This window comes from Oculina patagonica, chromosome 6, assembly GCF_052425735.1.
Source record: "Oculina patagonica isolate OP01 chromosome 6, crgOcupat, whole genome shotgun sequence".
In the NCBI taxonomy this organism is placed as follows: Eukaryota; Metazoa; Cnidaria; class Anthozoa; order Scleractinia; family Oculinidae; genus Oculina; species Oculina patagonica.
Genome location: NC_135763.1, coordinates 30,882,599 through 30,909,574, shown reverse-complemented (window position 1 = coordinate 30,909,574; position 26,976 = coordinate 30,882,599). Strand labels below are relative to the sequence as shown.

General features: G+C 39.6%; 4 protein-coding genes across 6 annotated transcripts in view; 3 read left to right on the top strand and 1 right to left on the bottom strand.

Annotated features, from left to right (window-relative positions):
* LOC144658390 (uncharacterized) overlaps window positions 1-26,976 on the top strand; it is a 53,346-nt gene that overhangs the window by 2,166 nt on the left and 24,204 nt on the right. The window lies entirely within an intron of this gene.
* Window positions 768-26,976, top strand: LOC144658217 (uncharacterized). Of its 3 annotated transcripts, none has more exons than XM_078518600.1 (2): window positions 768-872; window positions 24,497-26,976. In XM_078518600.1, exon 2 carries the CDS (start codon window positions 24,512-24,514, stop codon window positions 25,652-25,654), a length of 1,143 nt encoding a protein of 380 aa, XP_078374726.1. In that variant the 5' UTR covers window positions 768-872; window positions 24,497-24,511; the 3' UTR covers window positions 25,655-26,976. The 3 variants fall into 3 exon arrangements, with proteins under 3 accessions (XP_078374726.1, XP_078374724.1, XP_078374725.1); XM_078518598.1 differs by lacking the exon at window positions 768-872 and adding an exon at window positions 23,557-23,648 and having other exon boundaries at window positions 24,375-26,976; XM_078518599.1 differs by lacking the exon at window positions 768-872 and adding an exon at window positions 23,559-23,644 and having other exon boundaries at window positions 24,375-26,976.
* On the top strand, window positions 5,033-6,330 carry LOC144658341 (uncharacterized). Its single transcript, XM_078518763.1, has 3 exons — window positions 5,033-5,315; window positions 5,394-5,639; window positions 6,152-6,330. Exons 1-3 carry the CDS (start codon window positions 5,068-5,070, stop codon window positions 6,315-6,317), a joined length of 660 nt encoding a protein of 219 aa, XP_078374889.1. The 5' UTR covers window positions 5,033-5,067; the 3' UTR covers window positions 6,318-6,330.
* Window positions 6,341-12,837, bottom strand: LOC144658118 (uncharacterized). Its single transcript, XM_078518455.1, has 9 exons — window positions 12,418-12,837; window positions 11,497-11,958; window positions 10,926-11,146; window positions 9,963-10,503; window positions 9,240-9,675; window positions 8,827-8,998; window positions 8,429-8,577; window positions 8,061-8,252; window positions 6,341-7,637 (listed from the first exon to the last, which is right to left on the bottom strand). Exons 1-9 carry the CDS (start codon window positions 12,796-12,798, stop codon window positions 7,546-7,548), a joined length of 2,646 nt encoding a protein of 881 aa, XP_078374581.1. The 5' UTR covers window positions 12,799-12,837; the 3' UTR covers window positions 6,341-7,545.

Sequence of the window (26,976 nt, the reverse complement as noted above, 5' to 3'; positions counted from 1 at the left end):
TTAAAGTGATGCGAATAATAAGTGTCGTGAACATAACATGACGCGAAAATTAAGTGACTTACATATGTCAATAATCAAGAAAGAATAAGTTTAATACCACTAATGGGAGGCTTAAGAACAATTACTCATGCACGCACAAGCATGACCAACTTGTAGACATTGTGAGAATTCTGTTGATGCTATTGCCAAGATTAAGTCTCGCCCTTGCGTTTTTGTTACGTTTGATGTTATTGTTCCTTTGATGAAGTCATTTTATTTAATTCAAAGGCATATTTTAAATAATATTGCCAAGGAAGTTAAGTGTAAATTGTGTCTTACTCAAAAACGTGAAATTAAAGTGAATCAAAATACAAAATTTTCGTAAAATCGCAAACATTTCACGTAAGAAGGTAACTTGAGGGATGTCATCTGATATCCCAGTTTTAACTGCACCCTGGACTTGTTTAGACTTAACTTTTAAAAAATTGTCTTCTTAAAAATCTCAAGTATGCTGGTTTATGGAAGCATCGCCAAAGAGAACAGGACTTTAAGTTAAAACTTAAAAGTTTTGTTTTAACCTTTTATACATTAATAACCAACCAAGGCCTCTGGCTGGACACCAAAAAAAATTGTTTGCAGGAAGATGCAGCCCGAAAAAATTGTTTGCACAGAGAAGAACACACAAAAAATGTTTGTTTTGAGGAAAATTTGACCCCACCCCCACCCCTAAGTTTTATATGGCTGACAGAAATGACCCTTTGCATTTTAGGATGAAGAAAGGAAACATCTGTCTGTTCATTTTTAAGGAAGAATACTGATCTCTGATATGAGTCTCAGCAAGAAACAGGAAGGAAAGCTAAGGGAACATGCAAGATTACAAACAGGAGAGAGTCCTTTTGTATGCGACCAGTGTGGCAAGTGTTTTACACTGAGAAGATATCTTAAGGCACATAAAAGAACTCATTCAAAAGAGAAGCCTTTTGTGTGTAACCACTGTGGCAAATGTTTCAGACATGCAGGGCATCTTAATGAACATAAAAAAACCCACACAGGAGTGAAGGCCTTTGTGTGTAGCCAGTGTGGCAAGTGTTTCAGACATGCAGGGCATCTTAATGCACATAAGCGAACTCACACAGGAGAGAAACCTTTTGAATGTAACCAGTGTGGCAAATGTTTCAGACAGGCAGGGCATCTTAATGAACATAAAAGAACACACACAGGAGAGAAGCCTTTTGTGTGTAGCCAGTGTGGCAAATGTTTCAGACATGCAGGACATCTTAACACACATAAACGAAGTCACACAGGAGAGAAGCCTTTTGAATGTAACCAGTGTGGCAAGTGTTTTAGTCAGGCAGGGCATCTTAATGAACATAAAAGAACACACACAGGAGTGAAGGCCTTTGTGTGTAGCCAGTGTGGCAAATGTTTCAGACATGCAGGGCATCTTAACGCACATAAACGAACTCACACAGGAGAGAAGCCTTTTGAATGTAATCAGTGTGGCAAGTGTTTTAGTCAGGCAGGACATTTTACCCAACATAGAAGAACACACAAAGGAGAGAAGCCTTTTGAATGTAAGCAATGTGGCAAGTGTTTCAATCGGGCAGGAGCACTAAAGAGACATGGAAGATTGCACACAGCAGAGAAATCTTTTGAATGTAACCAGTGTGGCAAGTGTTTTTTGCATGAAGTGAGTTTAAGGCGTCATAAAATAACACTCACCGACAATAACTCTTTCAAATGGGGGTGCTGTTCTCAAGCAGTTACTCAAGTGCAGTGTAAACGAACACACAACACAGCTAAGCAGGAAAAAGATGACATTTGCTTCAGCATTTCTGAACTTTGTAGTGGCATAAAAGAAATCATACAGGAATGAAGTGTTATTTACATTTACCTTTTACGTGTTTAAAGATGATACATATAGTGTATTCAGAAAGAAAGTGAGTGTTGTGATTTGAGTTTTCGTTGTAGAGCAGGTTATTTTGAACACTTCACCCGAGCACTAGTTGTGAACTTATTATGTTTGCTAGCTGAGTGTTAGGGAGGGTTCATAATTGCTCCCGCAGGGTTTTGGCCTCTGCGTGTATATATACTGTATAAGGGATCGAAAAATAGATAATGTATGGAGAAATATACAAGAAATGTATGGTAGTATGCGAGACGATCCCGATTTGAAAAAACTAGGCAGGCACTGTGGTCTCGGTTAATTTTGCGGCAAGCACGCAAAGTTTTTTGGGTTTTTCGCCGCCATACGACATTTGCAAAATCAAATTTAAAGCAGGACTAGCCAAAAGCGGGGGCAATGTTAGTGAGAACTACTCCTAGTTTATGTAGAGGGGGGGGGGCTTTGTCGTTTTTAGACTGTTTACCTTGCAATTTTTAAAAGCCCCCCTTTTAATTGGTTTGTTTTTCCCTGCCCCCTCCCCCACCCCCATTGCATAACCCACAACCATGGGAAAATACCGTGACCCCTCCACCACCACCACCACCATTAAAAAACCCTGATGTCTTAGCCTGTACTCGTGCTTGTAAGGAATTATGGGGTATATTCTAATTCAAGGTCTTCTGTTGCTAAAAAATACCGGGACTCCTCTTTTTTATTTCAAAATACTAAGTTCCCTTAAGGTGAACAACCCATAGGGAAAGTTTGAAAGAAAATATATTGTTAGTTATGTTTTAGAATGAAACCCAGTGGAGGTACTCAGAAAATTTTAATGCAGAGAGATGCAGCTATGTCTTCCATGAGGTCTAAACCCTTACCCTTTTATATACCATTTTCAACAAAGAAGTTAAATGCTTTCTATATCTTTGCTAGGAAAGAAGAAATACTGAATCTCTCATCTTCACTTTCTTTCCTTGAGCAGTCTTAGAATAAGAATAAGAACTTTAATAGTAATCTCCCCATAGGGCTTTTCAGAAACTATTTACAATAAAAAATAAATCTACTTAACACTAATATTTACAAATAAAATTGAAAACTAAATAAAATAATGATTAAAAGTTTAAAAGAAGATGATCCCTAAGCTTTGATTTAAAAGAGTACAGAGATTTAGCGTTTTTAATTTTAATATCAAGGCTGTTTTAGAGGCGGATCCAGGGGAGGGGTTGAGGGGGTTGCAACCCCCCCCCCCCCTTTGAGCAGCATTTTTTGGATCAATTTAGGTTTCTGGGAAACTGCTCACCTACCCCTCCCCAAACCTAACATTAACCCTTACTTATCGCTTTGGGCAAAATGTTAGGTTTGGGGAGGGGTAGGTGAGCAGTTTCCCAGAAACCTAAATTGATCCCATTTTTTTTTATTTGTTTGGCTCTTCATAAAAATAATAGAACAAAATTGTTTCATACGTGGTTATTTGACTTCCACCAATTGACTGGTTGTCAAGTTAAGAAAAGTTTGCGTATATTTCGCGACAGTTCAATATGAGCAACAATCGGTTCCCGAGCAATTCTTTAACAAAGTGCCTCTATCAGCTTCTATCGCGGCACCATCTTGAAAACTGAGTGGTGGGAAAATCGTCTCTTTAGTTTCCAAGATGGCAAACTAAGTGGCGGTCAGCAAAGAAGGAACTTCCAAGCAATCTTCTGCTAGCACTTGATGCCTGTGATGAGAATGCTTCTCCAAACATCCATCGTCTTCTCCTCATCACATGCACCCTACCAGTCAGTAGTGCGGAAGCCAAGTGGTCTCAGTTTTTTGCTCATGAAACTGTCTAAAGAGCGTTCTCATATCTCGCTGTTATTGCTATGCATTACTCTCAGAGATTCGAGTACCTTATTGTTACTTATTTTCGCGGGCACTTAATTTCGCGAAAATGGAACGGCCATATTCCGCGGGACTTAAATTTCACGATTTGGCCAAAAAAATAAGATTAAGGGAACTTAATTTCGCGAAAAGGGTCAAAATATTGGTCTACATTAACAAACAGTACCGTATTTACTCGAATTAGCGCCGCGGCGCTTATTAAATTTTTCGCTCCTCAAGTGCGGCGCTTATTCGAGGGCGGCGCTTATTTGAGGGCGGCGCTTATTTAAAATTTGGACGCCACAAAGAATTTAATATTTAACAGAAGTTAAAAATAGAGTTCTTTGATTGTCAGTATTTGTCTCTTGCTAAAAAGGGAAGTGGCGCTACCTGTCCTTGCAAGGTTCGCGGCCTTCACAACATTTACAGAACTACGTATTATAAGAACGTTGGATAGAAAAACTAATGGGCGAGCGGTAAAACTTATCACTTTAAATTGCAAGACATCGCTTTTGGTGGAAAGAACTGTCCAGTTTTGTTTTAGAGTTGCTTTGTTGTGCTGATTTAAGTTAAACGGAATTCCTCGAATAAGCGCCGCATCGGGACTGCGGCGCTTATTCGGGGGCGGCGCTTATTAACTTTTTTGTCCTAAATGCGGCGCTTATTTGAGGGCGGCGCTTATTTGAGTTAAGAAATAGAAGGGATGTGGTGATCAGACAGGCTGACAAAGGAGGAGCCTTCGTAGTGTGGAGAAGAGATCTCTACATAGCTGAAGCTAATAGACAACTCGAAGACCAACGGTTCTATGAAAAGATCCCAAATGATGCAACACAAAGCTCCCAACAAGCGGTCAAGACTTTTATTAGCACAGCTATAGAGAACAACCATCTTCCTCCATCAGCTACCAATCTCATTGTTGAACACCCACGCACCTCCAAATTCTACCTTTTACCAAAGATTCACAAGCCTAACAACCCTGGCAGACCGATAGTATCCGCTTGTTCCTGCCCCACTGAGCTACTGGCCGTCTATCTCGATCATGTAACGGCGCCTTTTGTGCGAAGCCTGGACAGCTATGTTAAAGTGTATATGACACGAAATTTTTTATTGGCTTTTTTCTTTCGTTGATATGCTTAGATAAAGGATTCATAGTTAAAATTTGCCAAAAAAAAATTTTTCCGTCATTTTTTGCCTCCGAAATGTCGCAGAATTTAGCTTAAAATTTTGTCGGGGACTGGGAACGAGTTTACCGCCTGGTGACGCTATGGTGACGTATACTTGTTTGTAAGTCAGTCAGCTGTTAAGCAAGAACAGAGGTGAAACTTCGCTTGGTTGTGAGCATAAAAATGTCCAGTGACACAGATACAAGTAGTTCCTACGACCCTGTAGAAAGTGCCGAAGAAAGTGAAGAACTGGAAGAGTCAGGAGAAGAGTGGGGAATCGTGGAAGGCCGAATAAGTCCGTATAGAGACGAACCACTCGCCAATACAGATGATGAAGACACGAGTATGGACGAAGATGAAGCAGATCCCGATGGACTTTCTCCTGCCGTCCTTGAAGCTAGATACGAGAAAGCTGTGAGCGTTGATTCATGGTAAGTCATATTATTTTCTAAAATACTATTTATTCCGAAAGATAAGACTTTCTTGACTTTCCTTTTTTCCTTGTTCAGGTGTTGCTGTGAGCTTTGTTCTGATGAAACCTTGGTTGGTTCGCTGGAGTACCGATGTTGCAGAGAAGTGGTCAGTTCATCGAGCAAGATGCTTTTTGACGGATCAATAGAAAAGATAAAATGCATTACGAAGCACGAAGACTTCGATGCCATTACTAACAGGGCTGTACTTCTCCAAGTCGCTCCACTACTACGCGACACTTGCGGCAAATCATATCGGCGTCGTGGCGGGGCATCACAAAACGAGTAAGTTGTTCTACAGTATATTATTACAAGAGTAAACTACAGTTTCTACTCGATTTCGTCTTCGTTCAGAACACCTGGGATGCTACACTTACTTGACAACTTAACTCATGAAGATACGCTATATTTTTTCGACCTCTATGCTTCAAAACGTTACGGCAACTAAACAAGTTGATTGCACAGTAGAATCTCAAACTCGAACCTCTCGCTTACTCGATTCCCCTTCAGGTTGTTTTCTTTCTAATTTTACCGGCGAAACTCAAACTGCCGATGTCTCGAACCTTCTTTTTATTTTCCTTGAAGTTTCGAGATATCGGGATTCAACTGTACGTGTTTTGAAAGTGCCAAGGTCAGAGTGAGGCAAAACATTTCGGGAATAATTCCTTTATCAGCCGTGTCCTGCGTAGCAAGCGTTCTCATACGATCGAAGAGTTTTTTCTGCATTCTAGTCGCGCGAACCATTTCAAACTGTTTGTACTTCAATTACACATGCATATTATTTGTTTTCTTTCTAGGTTTGTTAGAGCTGTTGCCTACAGGTGGACTGTGAGATGGCTTTGTGGCTATATGGGATGGGAGAATACCAGGCCCTTGCCAGCTTGTGTATACCACAGCATAAGAAAGAAATACCCATCCAATCAGTCAAGAGGGTATGCCACTGCTCTGGAAAGGGAGAAGTAATCCCCAAAGAACAAATCATTTTTTTCAACGTTCAACACAATTTATTTTAAGAATCAAAGACCAGAACATTGAGTAAGAATTCCTATAAAGCTGTTTACATGTACATAGCATAGATCCGCATTTACTTACAAATTTTTACACTGTAAGAAAGTAAATAAAAACTGTTGCCATTGTGAATTTAAATATGCAAGGCTTTTTATTCTAATGCAGACTAATCACATAATAAAAAAAAACTTTTTGCTATTGGGTAAACTCACTTTCTGCTTCCAGCAGACTTCTGGTGTTTATTAAAAATTTACAACGTCCTTACACTAAAATGTGTACAACTTGTTTTGGCGAATAGCAAACAACGACTATCTTGATTCAAAAATAATTTATGAATTTGATTGCTCCAGGAAATAATTACATTGTATTTATACCACCCAATGCAGAGGAAATTATTAATCTGTCATCCCTCTGAGTGTTATAGGATGTGCCTTTTTGAACAAAACAACTTGCTATGACCCTCTAAAGAGTGGGATCAAAAATTGACAATATTCACCAAATCTAGATCATAGCCTCTAAGGAGTGGGTTTTCAAAATTGAAACCTTATTCACAAAAAACAAGATCATACCCTCTAAAGAGTGGGTTTCAAATTTGTAACTTTATTCACAAAGACTACCGTAATGATTCGATTTAGCACCCTCCTTCCAATAAGCGCCCCTTCAAATGTGATTTTGTCAATAAGCGCCCCCATTCTAATAAGCGCCCTCAGTCTATTTTGGATAACTTCCCCCTCTGATGTCGTCGACTAGATAAACTCACGAACATTCATCGTACCATACATGTATATATTCACTGCTAAAATGAACAATTCTTTTAAACGTAACTAAACTTTGAACAATTTGTTTCTTTCAAATTTTCTGAACATTTGGTGGTTTCTCAAAAAATGAATAAGCGCCCTCCTTTGAGGTGCCAAAAATAAATAAGCGCCCTGGGCGCTAAATCGAATCACTACGGTGATCATACACCTCTAAAGAGTGGGTTTCAAAATTAAAACTTCATTCACAAAAACTAGATCATACCTTCAAAAGAGTGAGTTTCAAAATAGAAACTTTATTCACAAAAAACTAGAACATACCCTCTAAAGAGTGGGTTTTCAAAATTGAAACTACATTTTTACAAAAACTAGATCATACCCTCTAAAGAGTGGGATTTAAAATTGACACTATATTCACAAACTCTAGATCATTTTTTTCTGGGGCGTCCTCTGCGACTTGTCTTCCTACCACGGCTTGATGAACTGGCAGTATTCTGCTGCAAGACACTTTGTTCTGCACCTGTATAATGATCAAAATTTGCTGATATAATACAATATTTGCATACTTTAGAGAGCATATACAGAGATGTGTACATCTATAGATTTTTTGAAATAAATCACTTTCAGTTTGTTATGAAGTTAATCTTTGCCTTGTGTTTTCTTTTTGGGTTGTGTCCTGTTGTTGGCCCCATTTAGGAGGTCCCGTTAACACCGCAAGAGAAGCAGTACAGTTGAATCTCGATAACTTGAATCTTCAAGGGAAATCGAAAAAGGTTTTAGATTTCTGGAGTTGAGCAATCACGGGTAAAATTAGTAAGAAAACAACCTGGATCCGAATCGGAAAAGGTTCTAGTTGGTTGGAGGTTTGAGTTCGATTCAACTTTACTCAATATTTTTGTTTCAAGCCAGCATATGGTAATAAGGATTGCAACTAGAAACTTACTTGATGGAAATAGTGAAGTTTTCTTCTTTTGCTTCCTAGCTTTAAAGCTCAGCACAGCTTCTTCCTTACTTAATCTGTCCGGGAACTGCCTATTCAGAGGCTCTGGTGTCTTTGCAGAGTACTTCTGTAATACCTTCTCCATTTCGCATTTTGGTAGAGTAAACAACAGGTGTTTCAGCTTGTCAACATAACCTAAGAATAAGTCATATTCAGTATTACTACCAATTTGATTTATAAACAAATTATGATACAGAGATGCATGACCTTCTGTTACTATTATAACGTACAATGTAGACATCCCAAAAATGCTCCTTTAAAATTTGTACTTGAACTAAATAGTCAGTCTAACATGGCAGTTTATTTCTTACCGTAAGTGGGCGGAGAAGCCACTTCTCGAACTACCTCTTCACCAAGTTTGAACTTTGGATAGGTGACTCTTATGTACTCCTTTCCATCCTTCGACACCTGTGTCTCCCTGTGAATGTTTTCATTAAAGTGCAAGATGGCCAATATGTGCCTGGAAAAGAAAGAGAGGATGGAGTGTGTGACAATATAGCCTCATTTTGATTTCATGTTATATTCAGCAGCAACCTTTGTTAAAATGTTTATTTAATATCTTTTAGATGTGCATAAATGATTGTCTCGGTATTTAAACCAGTGAATATTGTACACAGTAGTTATGAGTAACTGACTCTTGTGTACTATTTCTGTCAATACATGTATGTTTTCTAATAATCATCCATGTCTTTTTTTTGTGCAAACATACCTACAGAGAGATCCCATCCAAGAGTAACAAATTAACTTTGGATGCCAGTAATTTAAGGTGGCATGGAAGCCTTCTAGGCAACTTGTTTGCGCATCTGGGGATAACTTCTTGATGTCATTGACAAGTGCAGTTTTATACAGCAGGCTACTTAGCTTGTCATATGCCAAAGTTCCTAGAAAAAAATATAAAAACAACTTTCAGACAGTATAAAAACTGTAGTTTCAGAACTTTAGGTATTCTAGGTTTGTCCTGCAAAAAAATATCATATTTTGGATTTTTGGATAAGAAGCACCCCTGACATACCCCCCCCCCCCCTTCCCCCGGAAGAAATTTTGATTCAGTTATGGCACATATAATTAAAATTTTTGTATTTAACCATCCACCACCACCCCTTCCTCAAAAAGGATTCTTACCAACTTTAATCCATCTTCTGGGTTCCAGAACTCCATGGTTGCACTCTTTGTACAGTTCATCTGGATGGTTGCTATGTTTGTTTGAAACATGGCGGATGAACGACTTCCACTTTGCTATTATTAGGGCCTGGAAACCTGCTTTTGTTGATGTTGCACACCAGTAGATGTGGCGACGTACTCCCTTTATCCAGTCTTTGATTACCTCACAGCCTTTGTTTTTACTGGCACCAAGCAACTTTTTTGACACTGAACGCGCTATGTGCCAAATATCATAGTAGTGAACTGTATTGGGACAGTTTTCTCGAACCCACTTGGCGATGCTCCTGTGGCGGTCAGAAACAAAGATGGAAATTGACAAACCAAGCTGCTGAAGATATTGAAAACATCTCTTTGCCCCTTCTACTTCAGTTCCAGGACTGTTCCCTGCTTCATTGGCCTAAGTAATAGAACAGGACGGCATTGTTGATATTGGTATAGATGAGGTACAGTATTATGGAAATGTATGTTGAGTGTGTCCTTTACTGATGATACAGTTTGCTTTTGTTAATCAACTGTTATATTTGTGTTTGGTAAAGTGAATTTTAGGTTAGGAGGAGTAAAAAAGGAAAACTTGGTCAATAAATTTTGCTTTTGTTAGTTGTCCTTTTTTGGAAACAGGAATTTAGTTGTCCCTTTTTTTAACCAGGAATTTTGAAAACAATACACAGTGGTGTGCACACTTACTTGGACTAACTCAAAATGAACAATTTTCATTAAAGTTGTGCAGAACATTGTGTAAACGCCATATTTAGCAGAATGTCCCATTGAGTCAAAGCGACCATCACCACTCCATGCTACCTCTTTCAATCCCTTCAGCTTCTGGATAAGGGCCGCACGGTAAGTTTCCCAGTAGTGAAGCACAATGGGGAAGAGGAATGACTTTTGGTGCCTGAAAAAGGTACGGGCGGAATAAACACAGAGGCCCATATGGCGAAACACAAGTAAGATTTTGTTAATAGATGCTCCAGCCATTAACACTCCAAAGCTCAACAAGATATTCCCAGCAGGGTACTTTCCGAGGATGAGTGGCTGGGACCTCCACACAAATTCTTTGTTGCAGTGCAGACAACTCTGGGTGACGGTCACCATGGTCCCATCTTGTCGCATTGATGCAGATGGACTGTTCCATTTGCAGTTAAAGCAAAACAGTGTAAACAGGCTGAGAAGCATTCGATAAAATACAATGAATTTAGGTTCATCATATTCTGGTGTATCAGGATCAATGCTGTTGAGAAAAAGCAAAAAATTGGTTGGCATTAAATTAAAATCTTCAAAAAACACATTATGATATCAACATTTCTGAGAAGGAAATCATAGCTTTTGTGTTTTAATAATATAAATTGGTTTACAAGTTTTGAAACCAGTTGATTTTGTCTTTATTTTCTTTTGTCTCATATTCCTTATCATAAATAATGATCTTAAACAAAACTGTAAGAATGAAACTGGTTTGAAAATTTACACAACTAATCTTATCACAAACATAATATTTTAAGTGAAGAAATATCTTTGGCAACTATAAATTGCCAATCCCATACAATTTCACCATGACTCAGATAGAAAAAATTCTGTTATAAATTTACAAATTTATTTGAATTTTAAACAAAGAACAAAATGGTATAGATATAGGTATAGAAAGTCTAACACCACCTGATATCTCGCTGGGAAGATTCCTCTGACACTTCATCGTTGTCGATCTCTTCAGTAGCTTCACTTTCTGTAGTATCACCTTGTGGATCCCAGTCATTTTCATTCTTTACTGGTTCACTGTCAGTAGTCTCTGGACCAGTGCTAAACCAGGTGTAGTGGTCTTGATCATCTTCTTGAGGTTCCCAGGTAGTTTCATTTTCTGACTCAGTGTCAGGAATTTTCTATAACAGAAAACAAGAAAAAGATTTAAAGATGTTGAAAAAGATGTCACTACAATAAATATTTATCTTTTTAGGTTTGGCTAACTGGTTCAAAACCAATGTCAACCGGCCAAAATTACATCTCATTTCTGAAAATTTGGATAAGTAACATACCGGTAAACATGAAGTTCAATGTGTATCACAGCACTAAAACAACAACACAAAAAAATCATTCACGCTTGCCATTGTGACAAGTAGCTCTCAAATTTTGGCCTATGACTGGCCATGTACATGTAACTTCAAAGACCACCTTCATGTGTCATGTAAATATTATGAATAGCTTATAGTTACATGTATTTTGCACCACTTACGCTTTTAAGTTTTTTGATGTCTTGTTTCAATTCGGTGATTTTTCTTTTTAATCTTTTGTTTGTCCTTGTCAGCCTTTCACACTTTTCCTTGTGGCCACAAAATCCAGAGCTGGTACAAGACCCACTGTCTGGCTGAAGTGATGGTGTCGAAAACGATGTTAAAGGGGTTTCAGCAGCGACTAGGGTAGCAGAACTGCTAGGAGTACTTGGGGTAGGCATTGGTTCAGGTGTGTCAGTAGGCACAAATGGGATCTCTAGATCCATACATGTATCTCCACTCTCCTCCGCTGGTGCATCTGTTGCACCTGTCACTGCTGCTGACACTGTTGCTGTGGCTACTGCTGGTGTGGTCACTGTTGGTGCAGTATCTATGGCTGTCAATGCAGTTGATGTTTCTGCATGAAACCTTTTCTTCCTCTTTGCACAGCTTGGCTCAAACTCAGACAGAACATCACGCCTCAGCTACAAAGAAAGAACAAAACATCATTTGGCTGAAATAATTTACAGCTTATTCGGTTTGGGCTGTTTTCAGAAAGCTAATACCTTAGTTATATATAAATTACACCATTTATAGCTTGTATTTTCGATCTCAAGCTTTCCTTTCACGAGAAAAGTAAAGTTTCTAAAGCTATAATTCCTAAAAATACGAAAACCTATTACCTTTCTATTATAGTAATTCACAGCTTATCATTTACATAAATTTTTGTTTGTGGTTTCTGGTTCGCTCAAGTTGCTTTTGTGCATGCATATCTACAGTCGTTGTTAAAAGCCTAAATCATTTGTGAGTTTCAGAAACAAATGTTAAAGGCAAGGAAAAAGCCAACACAAACTACATCCGTACAACTGTGCACCAAGAAACCAAACAGTCTGAAAGCATCAATACTGCGAAGAACAGCTTAGCTACAACAACAAGCTACTTACTTGTCTCCTTTTACGATCTGATGGCTCTTCTGGAATTGCCTGCAGAACGGTGTGCTTTGTCGGGATCGATCCTTTTATTAGAACTTTGTTTCTCTTCCACTCCTCCATTCCTTCTAATGATAGACCAAAACTCGTCGAGTAACAGCTCGGCTCAAAGTGAGCCGAGCACAAGGCCGAGTGTTTGTTGACAGGCTCGCCAAAGTCGACGCGATGGCGTTGCACAAATTTAACCCATTGTGCCCGCACTTTTGCATCAGTTGGGAACTGGTGCATTTTAATACCCGGTGTGTAACTTGTATTCTTACAACTTTGTTTGTTTGGCGCCCCAGCAACACAATATCGTCCACCTCTTCGAATCGGTTTCCCTCCACTCTCAGCCATCTTGAAAATTCATCAAACAAGTAGACGTCACAAAGGTCACGTGACGTACTTTTTGGCCGCGCGCCGCTATGACAAAATTTTCGCTAAAATAGCGCGCATTTTGAACGAGGAAAAAGGCATCTCAAAATATTTTGAAAGATTTTAAACGCTTAAACCGTTATTTATACATATTAAACGAACAAAAAACGAAATAAAACATTTCGTGTCATATACACTTTAAAGACACCACGCACATGCTGACCATCCTGGATTCCTTCCGTTTCAGTGACGATGCCACACAACGCTTGGTGTTTACTATGGACATTAAGTCGCTGTATACAGTCATACCAAACGGTGAAGGTCTCCGCGCACTTAAATACTATCTTGACAAGAGAGAGGTACTTGAACCACCTACAGACACTCTCCTTCGCATGGCAGAACTAGTGTTGACACTGAACACTTTTGAATTTAACGGCGAATTTTACAAACAAACAGGCGGAGTGGCTATGGGTAGTCGACTAGGGCCGAACTATGCGTGTCTTTTTGTTGGCTATGTTGAAGAACGTATGCTATTGAGTTATGCAGGTACAAAGCCAGACCTATACAAACGGTACATGGATGATGTGGCCGGTGCTGCTTCATGTAGTGAAGAAGACCTCCGCCAGTTTCTGGAATTTGCTTCTTCGTTCCACCCAAATCTTGAGTATACTTGGTCTATTTCCACTGACAAGCTTCCGTTCCTGGACATCTTCTTGAAGCCTCGAGATAATCACATCTCCACTTCTATATACTACAAGGACACGGATAGCCACTCTTACCTCAACTTTGGCTCATCTCACCCATCTAGCTGCAAGTCATCCATTCCTTACAGTCAGTTTCTCAGACTGCGCAAGATCTGCAGTGAAAACGATGACTTTGAGAGCGAGGCTAATAAAATGGAGACCTTTTTTGAAGCACGTGGTTACCCGAATGACCTGATAAGGAGAGGGAGAGAACGAGCATCAATTAAATCGAGGGCTGAGCTTCTGGAGAATAACCCTGGAAACAACACCGCCAATGACAGAGTACCATTAGTCACCACCTTCCACCCCATGAACCAGGACGCCTGCAAAATCATTTCAGGAAACTTCAAGATCCTTCACGATGATAGCACGACCAACAATATCTTCAGAAAACCACCATTGATGGCTTTCAGACGTGCCAAGAATCTGAAGGACTTGTTAGTCAGAAGCAGTCTACCGCAGGACCCACCAAACCATCCAACGGGTACATTTCCCTGCAACAGGACCGTTTGCCGCACATGCCCCCATGTTAACTCATCTAACACAATTTCAACACCCAAGGGGCATGTTAACATCACAGGCCACTTCACCTGTACAACGGAGAACGTAGTATACTGTGTATCATGCGAGAGATGTCCATCGACCGTCTACATTGGGGAGACCGGGCGCAGGATGGCAGACCGTTTCAGGGAACACCGCAGGGATGTGATCAACGGCAGGAATGACCTTCCTGTACCAGCACACTTTAACCAGCCGGATCACTCCCTGCAGGATATGAAGGTCGCTGTCCTGAAAGCAGGCCTGACAAACCAACAGTACCGCAAGAAACAGGAGATGAGATACATCTTCCAACACGGAACTCTGGCTCCGAGTGGACTTAATCAAGATTTTAGTTTTACGTAAATTGACTTCTTTGTATTATCGTGCGCTCTCGCGCGCGCGGAAACGTGCGCGAGCATTTATTTAAATGCGCGTGTGATACAACAAACTTTTTAACGGTTAAATAGTTTTGTCCCCCTGAAGAAGGCAGCATTGCCGAAACGTCGGGAATAGTTTTTTTGACTACAGCGTAGTATTTACATTTTTTTTCATTTATACATTCAGCACCTACGCTGCGCAGGGTTTCAAATTTTTATCACTAATGCTTATTTGAGTAAATACGGTAAGTCTCAAAATTGGTCCAACTGATTTAAATTTTCCACTGCAACAGTTTCCAATGACATTGAACAAAACCATATAACAAAACATAACTTTAAAAACAGTTTAACATGTTCCTTTGCAACAAAGTACAGCCAGTTTGACGACTGTACCAAAGTAATTAAGTAGTAAACTGACGGAAACGTTGAATATTCATAACGAATTATATAAAAGGGAATTAAATTTCGCGTTGTTATTTTTCGTGAGAACCTTTTTTCGCGGGTCTTAAATTTCGCGATTTTCAAAAAATCGCGAAAATCGCGAAAATAAGTAACAATAAGGTAAGACGAGATATGCGAGGGCTTTGTACATTGTTCCATTAACGAGGCATATTATAAAACGACAAATAACTATCGTCGTAACTGCTGTCCCTTTTAATCATGCGTTATTCATTTTGGTTTTCTGGTTGAAAAGTAAGGTAACCTCCAGATTTTACGTCATGCCTTCACAAATGCTTTTCAAGTCTCAGGAATGCTGGAAATGGTGTTTTAGAGGGTAAAATCGGAAACATGTTCCCGGGGGACATGCCCCCGGACCCCCTAGAATATCACACCTGTGGCGTTCGCTATCCACGCAGGTTACGTCGAAAAAAGTGTCGTCGTTGAAAAGTGTACAACCCCCCCTTTCAGGAATTCCTGGATCCGCCCCTGTGTTCCATAGGTTTACAGCTCTGTATGTGAATGTCCTTTGGCCTGCTGCGGTCCTGAACAGTGGAAATTGCAAGCTCTGGTGTTGGCGGGTTTTCGTCTATAAACATCAGACCTTTTACAAAACTTGTTGCTTAAAAAAAAACCAAAGAATGATTTGGTTCGAATTTGATGGGTCTGTTCAAGATATTTTGAAAGGACCTTCTAACCCGGGGAGGGGGGGGGGCACTCCCCTATATGGCCTATACGGGGACGTGCTGCTGGATAGGGTATGGTTTCTGACTCCTCTGGCCCTGAACAGGGTATAAAATTTCAAGCTCTTCTGTCCTAAACAGGGCCTGAACCTGTCCTAGACAGGGTATGGCTGCAAGGCTGTAGTCGAGTATTTACATTGCAAGCTTACTGCCGTTTGTTAAGACTTCATTTATAAGAACTGATTTGCATCTAGAAAAAAATGGGTTGTTCAAAAATCCTGTTCTATGGTCAATAAAAATGATCATCAACAACACTTTGTTCGATGCCCAGAATGTCAATGCTGGAAATAAAAAAAACCAAAAACCACCAACTTAAAATACTTGCATTTCCAAGCTTCTACATTTCCCCCTTTCTAAAGGGTCCTTACGGCCCTTTAGAGGTTACCGTTGCCTATTACACCATCGGAAACCGCTAATGAAAAATGTTATTAAAAACTCCTGTTTTTTGAGGAGGCTCGATCCAAAAAACTTCCTCGGCAAACCTCCTCCGCCCAAACCCCCTTGAAAAACGGCCCTCACTGGCCGATTGCCCAGGCCTACAACTCTTCAAAAAGCTGGCTACCTCCCTGTATTTGCAATTTTTTCAAAGAGCATAATTTAAAAAAAATGGCATAATTTAGAAAAACGAGCATAATTTTAGCATAATTTGGCCAGAAAAAGAGCAGTGCTACCAGTATAGAACCTCTCTAATATTAAAGGACGCCGAAGGGACAGAGCAAATTGCCCGTATTAGAGAGGTGTCCATATTACAGAGGTCACCACTATGCAGTCACTTTTATAACTTAACTGACAGCTTGAAGTATTCAGGAACGAAAACGAGTCCCACACTCGTCTTTTAACTGAGTCTAAATTGATTAATATGCAGCATTGAGACACAATGTCTGTCAGTAGAGGAATACAGAGGCCCCATTAGGGTTTTTAGGGATACTGGGTATTTGGGGGAAAATAGGGATGTTAAGAAAAGAGATTGTGGGCCTTGTGGGATATCGAACTTCAAAGTTTTTTCAGGAATTAATGGGATACGGGATATTTAGGCCAAAAATTAATGGGATACGGGATATTCTGACCCCCCCCCCCCCCCCCCACATCTCAGCCACATGTACTTTATACGAATCACCGTTTTGAAACGAAATGACCTACAACGGGGTAAAAGCGACAAGCGATATGTAATGACCCTGACTTCTGGCGACACGGGAACATTTTAACAGTGGCAAGCGACATTATTATGGCACTGAAATGCGACAGCAACACAATAGCGGGAAAACGACAGCGACATTTGGCTAGGCGACATCGGTTCCCACTTCCCAGAAACATGCGACACTGCGACAATGAATCATTTCTGGCCAGCGGCACTTCCCTCCCTCTTCGAGTCAATCTCGAGCCCAGAGTGACCCCCGGCTCCGCGATCCGTCAGCGGTTGGTCAGCGGTAGGGTCGCCGGGACTCACTCTGGGAAACTGAATAATAATTCAGTGTTTTACTGGTCCTCACAGAACAATAGAAATCAACACGGAAGTCTGAAAATCTTTCCCGGAAGTAAACCAAACCGGAAACCCTGGAAAAACATTTTTTGTTTTCCATGGTCAAATGTTCAGGTGTATCACCTTAATTTTGTAAAACACCTAAGAACTCGTCATATGGCGCTACATAAATGAAGTATTTTCTAATTCTACCATTCTTTTTGAACTCAAAAGATACTTTGAATAAAAAAGGACTTCCTTTAAACGTCAATTCTGAGCGGAGTTTTAAAACAACAACGACAGCGTCACCAAGGACAAGGTCGATTGAAAACTCAATTTATAGTTGACTTACAAATCTTGCTAGAACTACTGTTTTCTTTCAAATCTCCGTTACGGTTGAAAAACTGAATATCGCAGACAGTGCTCGATTCAAAATAATAACTAACTAGTAATAGTTCTCACTATAAAGCTGCCCCCGCCTTTTTATAATTTGTTTTACAGCAATAATCTAGGATTAGTGGAATCTTTTTGTGGCCTTTAAAATAAGGCTTCTTTTTTACTGTGCCATGTACGTCAAGACATTGTTTTGTCTTTTTGCTGCGGTTTCTTGTTGTGTGACACCATTGCGTCCTAAAAATATTCACAAATTCAAGTCGAATATATACCTAACGCGCGGAAATAACACCTAGCGGAAATAACACATAACACATTATTCGTGGTGACAACACGCAAGATATTCCCGGGGTATAACATTCACAAAACTTAAAATTGCCATTCAACATCCCATGAACATAATGGGAATTTCCTTTTCAAACATTTTTGGATATCTTTTTGTTAGCGAAACGATACCCCGGAGCACCTAACGCTCGAACCAGCTCTTGGAACACACGTACCAGAACACGAAACATTCTTGATCTTTTGACGTAACTAACAACTCTTCAAATATCACTTAACACAACCAAAGAGAGAAACCACTCGAACAAATCTGTGAAGCGAAAGCCAAATATCGGAGTAATCAACGTGCGAGAAATACAAAACACGTCAGTCTTTTAAACCGTTCTAACCTAAGATAGGGATTTTCATTTACCGCTACCCCCCGTTATCGTGACGTCATAATACCATAACTCCTTCGATAATCTTCTGCTTATACGTCATCATTACCCAAAATGCTTTGCGGCAAAACGTCATCATTACCCTGTTCCTCGCGGCCTTTTTCGAGCAAATCGAGATTTTTTCTGGTATACATACCGTATATTTCGACTGTAAGTACATTCTCTATATATACGCGCAAGCTACATTATGCCTCCTCGGGCTTTCGCCTCTGGGCGAAAGCCCTGCGGGGGCAATAACGCAGAATTTGAACATTACGCGTTGTTGTTTTGCTGAAAAAAAGGAATTGTACAATTGTGTGCACGTGAATTGCGTGAATGTGTGCACGAGCTGAGTCGCCGAAATGCTAATTACACCTTTTGAATAGCGTTGACCGGTGTGGCCTTTAACGTTTTTATTGAGTCTAATGCTTGCGTGCGCTTTGCGCATGCGCATTAGACTCTTTGTTATATGAAAAAAGCTGTTAGCAATCCCAAAGGAATGGTTCGGGATCGATAATCGTTCGCTATAATGTAGAAAACAATGATCAGCTGCAAGAACGGACTCCGTACGGACACGCACGATTAGTTTCAATTAAAAACAGCCAATCAGCGACACGTGTTCCCACGCATAATTAAAAGTTCTTTCTCAAGTCACGATTATTCAACACTTGAACAGGACGAAATAATTTTCCAGTTAAGACATTTGTAAGCTTTTTGTGAAAATAAATCTTCGTTTTCAGTTCAGTTAAGCACTTGTGTTTTCGTCTTGCAAAGCAAGACGTCTTTGAGAAAAAATATTTCGACGGCGACTCGCGTTTATTTACACAATGCGACCAAATATTTATTTTGTTTTAAAAAATAGAAAACTTTACCTAGGTTTTTGTATTTAAGTCATTCGAATTTTGACCAATTTTTTCTTTACAGTGCAAACAAAAACCTTCAAAAATAAAAGATGTACATGGGTAAATGTAAATCAAGTTACGCGACTAAATCAAAATGCGTTTGTTTGGCCGCTTTGCAGTATTACACTGTCCCGGCCTTTGCCATACACTGAAATTGAATTTCATGCTTTTACGACTCTCAGAGATCTTAAGTTCTTCTTACAGCTAGAAAAATCATAAAATGGTTACATTGATATGGAAGTGATGATTCGCGAAATTTGTACATCATGATAAACAGTCTTCGCTCCTGTGTATGGTAGCTCGATAATAATTGCCTAGTTTCCAGCGTTCAAAAGGTCATCATTATATTGACGTGAGCATTTACACCCGTTTTTAGGAAAATCTGTCACTAAGTGCTTACAGTACAATGGAGTAACAGTCACTATTTCAAGTGCTTTTATTGCAAAATCTGTTTCAAGAGTCATCATCAAAATGGTGAAAAATCTGAAAGAAAACGATGTGAAGTTCTTCAACCCTTGTTGTAATGAACATGCTTTTTGTAAATCGTCACGCAATCTTGTCCAAATGTTTTTAAAATCGTTTCTGCTTTTACGGACAATACGGAAGAAGTAACATCAACTCCTGTTCATACTTCAATTTTGTGAAGCATATAACATTTATGACTGTTTCGTTTTCATCCATAATCATCCACGATGCCCCTAGCTTGCTATAAGCATTTTAAATTAAACTCCCGAACACAAACCTCTAACCAATTTTAACCGGCTTACGAAAACCGCGCAATCTGTATCACTATGCCATACGGCATTAGACTCATGTCACCCTTGGTGACCTATTTTTAATATTACCGCCATTCGACAAGGAAAAAATTATTTGCTCGAAAAAATGCAATCTATCATGAAAAGATGCGCTGTCAGCGAGAAGCCATTGAAATATACGAAAGTCGCCAAACAAAAATTTTTGTCAACAGAACAATAGCTCCCGGGGGGGGGGGGTACTCCAAAAAGTTTTATACGGGGAGGCTCCGCCCCAAGTTCTAACCCCTTACCCTTTTATATTAGTCCAGGAAAGTTAACGTGATTTGATACCGTAAGGTCAAAATGCTTGCAACATAATTTTTATTATCAGGGACGTTTTCGTCAAGGACTCTAGATAATCATATTAAAAGTCAACAAAAATCAGCCCAGGCAAAATACGGAAAAAGAGAAATTTTTTGACCTCTCTCATTTTGCCCTTTAGACGCCATGTTTTATGCAAATTAGCCTTATCACAGATAAGTTTTATAAGTGTTATTAAAAGTGTTTTTAAAGGGCAAAAAGTGCTTTGGTTTGCTAATCGAAGATCCTCGCTACGAAATAATACTATCACTATTTCACCTTTAATTGCTACCACTGTTACGAAGTTTTAAAATCATTTTTTAGCTCTACAGGGCAGTTTGATATTACATATCTGCAAAGTACAGTGTAAACTAAATGGCATAACTATAACCCGTTCAAACACGTTCTAAGGTAGGATAAAAACAAAAAGTTAACAATATCAATAAATGTTAGCATATACTTTAAAATGTTTTGCGTTGAAGCTGACGATAGAGTATAAGGTCGACACCGGTTTCCTAGAAGGTTAGTAGGGCAGAGTTTATTTACGACAGATCACTTTATCCAAACTTCAGATAAAGCTATTTATTTCAAGTAATGCTTTTTGATAACGCCTGATAACATTACTAAAGATGGAAGAGTAAACTGAATATCACAGTACAACTATTCCAAGGTCCAGCGGCCTCGAACTTATTATGACCTTAGAGCTTGAGAAGCAATTACTCTCAAAGGTGAACCAAAAATACTGACAGACACCTTATGGAAAGTCTCTCCTTTTTAAAAGTGGCCACGACATGGTTGGTCAAATGGTACATAAAGGAAACCATCCAGGAAAAACAACTGCAGTATTCCTGCCTATTATTGACTTAGATCCGTCCAACATGCCCTTTAGTTATTCCACCCTATTCTTTCTATCTGATCAAGCAAGAAAACAGCACGTGCCATAACATATGATCAGCCCTTGTGGTGAAAGGCTTGGACTTTCATTTCAAATGAGCCACTAAGCAGATATTTATTGACTGTGGGGTTACAAATTAGTAGTCTAAACACAGAAATGAGCTACTTTGGCTGCATAGGTCAACTTATGGAGAATATGCTAAGTGGAAAGGCACAAGCGAGACCTCGCAGGAGTCATTTTTTGGTTTGACGAAGCGCTCAATATTGTTCTTATTACAGACGCGCTTCAGGTTCGTTGCCCAAATTTTTCTATGACACAAACTGACAGTTTAGGAATATATCTTGAGGATTCAGAACAGGAAGTGTTTAGTTTCTCTAGCATAGTCAATCAAATGTGGATTTTCGACAGTGGACGCGCTGCGGCCCTAGGAAGCTGCACTGACAACGTGTCGTCTAGACTACTCATGATTCAAGTAATTTATTACACAAAACGAGAGACACACAAGACAAGCAGCTGTTTGATGTCAGAATCGATGAAGAGTCAAGGGCTTCATTAGAGGATGTTGATGCAAGACTTAATAGATGAAAAAAAAAAAAAGTTTAGAGGCCTTGCGATATCGAAGTTTTTGCTAAAAGACGGATAGAAGTACAACCGCAGTTAAAGCGAAGTCCTCGCCTCCGACGTCTTCTGCAGCAAAATTTCACTACCTTCGCGTGTACTACCAGGTGCAACTTTGAATGGAAATCAAGAGCTTCCACCATGTGCCTGGGGATGGAAAGAAGCTGATGGTATTCTAATTCAGGTTATGACCGACATACCACCTGCACAGGAAACTCTCCTCTGAGTTATCAGATGTAACGTTAACTGCAAGATGAATTGTAACAAGACTCCAAGCAGTTCCAAAAAGCACGGACTTGACTGTTCACCTGCCTGTGGAGAGTGTCGTGGAAGTGCTTGTTTCCGACAGATCCAGATAGTGATACAAAGGACATCGGGGAAGTAGTCGATGCCTTATGACTTAATTTCCAGGCTGAGGCGGCGTAGCGTTTTTAAACGCGTTTGGGGGGGGGGGGGGCAGTTTTATACCAAGCCGGACGCCACCCCAGGGCATACTTACACGTTACACCCTCAGGGGGCTGGGGGACTACAGACCCACCTGCCCCCTCTGCTCCACCGCTGTTACTGTACAGTTAGAAAGGTACTGATAGATAATCAGGCGATGATATATGATAGTCCAGTTAATGACTAGCAAGGGATGAAAAATTACCATTTTAACGAAATCAAAATGTTAATTTTAGAAAATAACACTTTTTTGTTGAATATTTGTTGGAAAACGGTCCATGACAGAATTTAAATGTACACTGTACTTAACAGTCCTTGTTTTACATGTTAAGTGTAACTAAAAGTGGTAAATGCCTTGACAGAACAGTTTACAATGGCTAATTAGCATAAAAACATGGCAGTCATCAATACGTGGATTTTTTACGTATTTCCCATGAGTTGATTTTTGTTGACTTTTAGTATGTTAACATACATGCCTCAAAAGCAATTAATGTAAAGAGAAAAATTCTGTTGCAAGCATTTTGACCTGCTAGCATAACTTTACTGGGCTATATACCATTTTTGACAGAAATTGTACCCCTTTCGTATACCTTTAACTGAAAAAAGGTACCCCTTTCATATACCTAAGAGACATGGCGTGGACTTAAAATAGCACGTTTTCTTGTCATTTTTATGTAACGCTTAATAAATTAAAATAATACAGCCATAAATTGCGTCTGTTCGAAATATTTTAATTTAATGCCCTTTTAAATAGCCAAATGACAGATTTCCATACCCTTTCATATACTTAAACTCGTGAAATACCTACCCTTTTATATACCTGAAGCCTGAAAAAGGTACCCCTTTCGGGCGGAGCCTCCCCGTATAGGCCGTTATATGGAGTACCCCCCCCCCCCCCGGGCAATAGCTTGTCCGTGCGTTGTGCATTATGTAAATTTCTTCACTGTCGTCCGCAAAACAACAACGAACACATGCACACAGTCAGGCGGAATCTTGGAAGGCAAACAAGATCTTTGATTTAAAACCAATATAGCAGTATGCTCAAGAAAGAGACTAACGGAAATCAAAACAGCAGGCGCTCTTTTGTTGACTCTCTCTTTTGTTAACTGCAGAACGTTTTTGTTACTTTTGTTGCTTTGATAAACACCAGTTCTGTCGATACTGTGTATAGTTCAACTTTCTCGATTTACTTCCGTTCTGGGAAATTTACTTCCGCTTAGACCTGAGAGCATGCGCAATAAAAACCGGAAGACCAAGGTTCTATCTGAAATCGACCTGAATATCTGATCAATTCCAGTTTCCCAGAGTCCGTCCCGTACCGCTGACCGACATAGACGGACTCTGGGCTCGAGATTGTCTTCGAGTAGGCCCAGAATAAGACTGGGCACTAGGTTTTATATGGCCGCCTTCATCGATCGTGCTTCGATCGTAGTATGAATTCTTTGCAGCTTTCCGTTGTTATCAACTGTTCTGCGTCAGTAGAGGTAAGTAAAACATCATAAAATACTAGAGCAGGATTTGTAACTTGAGAAATCTAGAATCAAACTAATAGATTTTTGTTGATATGCGAATACCCGGGTATTCTGCAATCGCTCCGCGAATACTATTCACTGCGAGTATTCAAGCCAGTTGGCAATCCTTCCGAACGCTTTTATAATCAGAAAGGCTAAACTGTGGAATACCAGGCCACTTATTTGTATCTCCTTGAATTTAAATGGTTCCTTTTGTTTCTATATGCTTCGTTCTAAAAAGCGTTCAGAGATATGTAAACAAGTTGCCCGATATTCTGCGGTGTCTGACATTTGCAGAATGCAGAACTCCGTAAAAACTAAAATCTTAATTTAAGATGTTTCGTCTTAATAATAATAACAATAAAGATATTTTAGCAGGGAGCCTACGTCACAAAAAGGTGGTTTTCAGTGGGGCCCTGCATAAAATAAATGACAAATATGATAAAAATGGTTAAAAAGTGAAAGTTAAAAATAGAAGATGTAAAAAGTTAAATTTTAAAAAATGAATAAATCTTACCTCAGCACCAGAGAACAATAGCTGACAATAGCTTAATTCAGAAAGCTTAAACCCTGTTGTGAATTCAAAAGATTTTTGTGTCCTCAATAATCATCAAAAGCACTCTTTTTGATACCTAGAACGTTGTAAAAAATAGTTTGTCCCTAAGTTTTATATGGCTTATAGAAATGACCCTTTGCCTTTTAGGATAAAAGGAAACATCTGCCTTTTCATTTTTAATGAAGAATTCTGGTCTCTGATATGAGCCTCAGCAAGGAACAGGAAGGAAAATTAAGGAAACATGCAAGAAAACAAACAGAAGGGAAGACTTTTGAAATGTAATCATGGAGGAGAGAGCCCTTTTGTATGCGACCAGTATGGCAAGTGTTTTAAAGGTCCGAAAAGCTCCAACAGACCATGAAAGAACACATGCCGAAGAGAAGCCTTTTGAATGTAACCAGTGCGGCAAGTGTTTTAGTCAGGCAGGATATTTAAAGAAACATAAAATAACTCACACAGGTGAGAAGCCTTTTGAATGTAACCAGTGTGGCAAATTTTTTAAACGCGCTACTGCTCTTAAGGAACATAAAAGAACACATACAGGAGAGAAGCCTTTTGAATGTAACCAGTGTGGCAAGTGTTTTAAGCTTGCAAGATATCTTATTGTACATAAAAGAACACATGCAGGAGAAAAGTCTTTTGTTTGTAACCAGTGTGGCAAGTGTTTTAAACTGGCAAGATATCTTAAGCAACATAAAAGAACTCATACAAAAGAGAAACCTTTTGTGTGTAACCACTGTGGCAAATGTTTCAGACATGCAGGACATCTTAACACACATAAACGAACTCATACAGGAGAGAAGCCTTTTGAATGCAACCAGTGTGGCAAGTGTTTTAGTCAGCCAGGCCATTTTAACCAACATAGAAGAACACACACAGGAGAGAAGCCTTTTGTGTGTAACCAGTGTGGCAAGTGTTTTAATCAGGCAGGACATCTAAAGCAACATGAAAGGACTCACACAAGAGAGAAACCTTTTGTGTGCAACCAGTGTGGCAAAAGTTTTAGTCATGCTGTAACACTAAATCGACATAAAAGAACACACACAGGGGAGATGCCTTTTGTGTGCAACCATTGTGGCAAAAGCTTCAGACAGATAGCATCACTTAAGCAACATGAGAGAACTCACACAGGAGAGAAGCCTTTTGAATGTAACCAGTGTGGCAAGTGTTTTAATCAAGCAGCACATCTGAAGGAACATATAAGAACACACACAGGAGAGAAGCCTTTTAAATGTAGCCAGTGTGGCAAGTGTTTCAATGGGGCTTGGGGACTTAAGGCACATGCAAGGTTGCATACTAGAGAGAAGCCTTTTGAATGTAACCAGTGTGGGAAACATGCAGAGAAGTTACGGGCAAATGGGGAGGAAGACAATTACTTCAGCATCTCTGAACTTTTAAGTGGCATTAAAGAAATCAAACAGGAATGAAGCTACATAAACATGTACCTTGTACGTGTGTAAGCATGTTACCTATAGTCTTCTTTAAAGGAATTTGCATGAATTTGAACAAGAGTCAGGGTGTGATATGAGTATCGTTGTAGAGCAGGCGAGTTTGTTACCAGAAGAACTCACGATTGCTCGTAACAATAACAAACTGGTTTACTTCTCAAGTACAATGTAACATAACTTCGAATCTTAACATTTGCACATCCCTATATTTTGTATAAAGGGGTCACCCCAGGAGGGGGGGGGAGAGCAACTCCCCATACATATTGTTATGTGAAATCATAGCGATGCTCTCACAACTTGCAAAGCAATCATCGGGGCAGTAGTCAGCAGATGTCTCTAAGGCGCATGAGCAGCTCCTTTCTTTGTGAACTTGCCAAAACAATAACAACATGGGACCAGTGGGAGAGTTCGATTATTTTTTTATAGTAGTAAAAAAAGGTTTTCTAAGTTTTGTCTTTAAAACAGCGAAAATTTCTCCAGAAAGGTTCTTGATGTCAATATGCGGTGTTTGTTAATATGAATAAAACCATCACGGTGGTCGGAGCTATTGTTCTTGCTCTATTGTTTCAAGTTTGTTTGTTGACTTGGTCGTCCTCTGTTTTACCTCATTTACAATCCCCTTGTGGGCCAGTTGAAAATCGTGGTACAATCATTTGCATTTCAGCACTAAAAAGTAGCATGGCATCAAAAACTCTGCGTTTTTATCACTACACGAAGATGACGAAATTATCGGATAAACACACTGCTTTTAGATTTTTAGTTAAGAGAATTGAACCCTTTATAATAAGTGATTCCACGGCATGGTAGTCGTGATTGCCATAGCTTCCATTTCACGGGAAAAGATTGCCTGTTGCAACATTGTCCAATAGCTGCTGACTACATCGTGAATTAATCGTGTTGCAAGTTTTGAGAGCATCGCTACACGGTCCCAGACCTTGTTCTATCCCCCCTCCCTCTGGCTCACCCACTTCCTCCCAGAATGAGATTTCATTGGTTCTTAAAGTAGTAGATAACAGACAATGCCCCTAACCCTAGAAAACAATAGAGGTAGTGTTTACAATGGGCGAATGTAAACAAAAGTTCCAGAGAGGTACACTGTACATGAAGGGTCTTAGAAAAAAAGGCTTGGTCAAGTTACACTTCAGCATTCTAAACTGGTTGTTATGTGACTAATCTAAACCTTTCAACTACTTATTGGTCTGCAGTTTGTTGTGGTTACGTCTGGCGGTATCGTCTTACATGTGATTGGTCACAAAACAATAAACGTTCTAGAAATAATTTTAGGCATTTACATTTTTCTG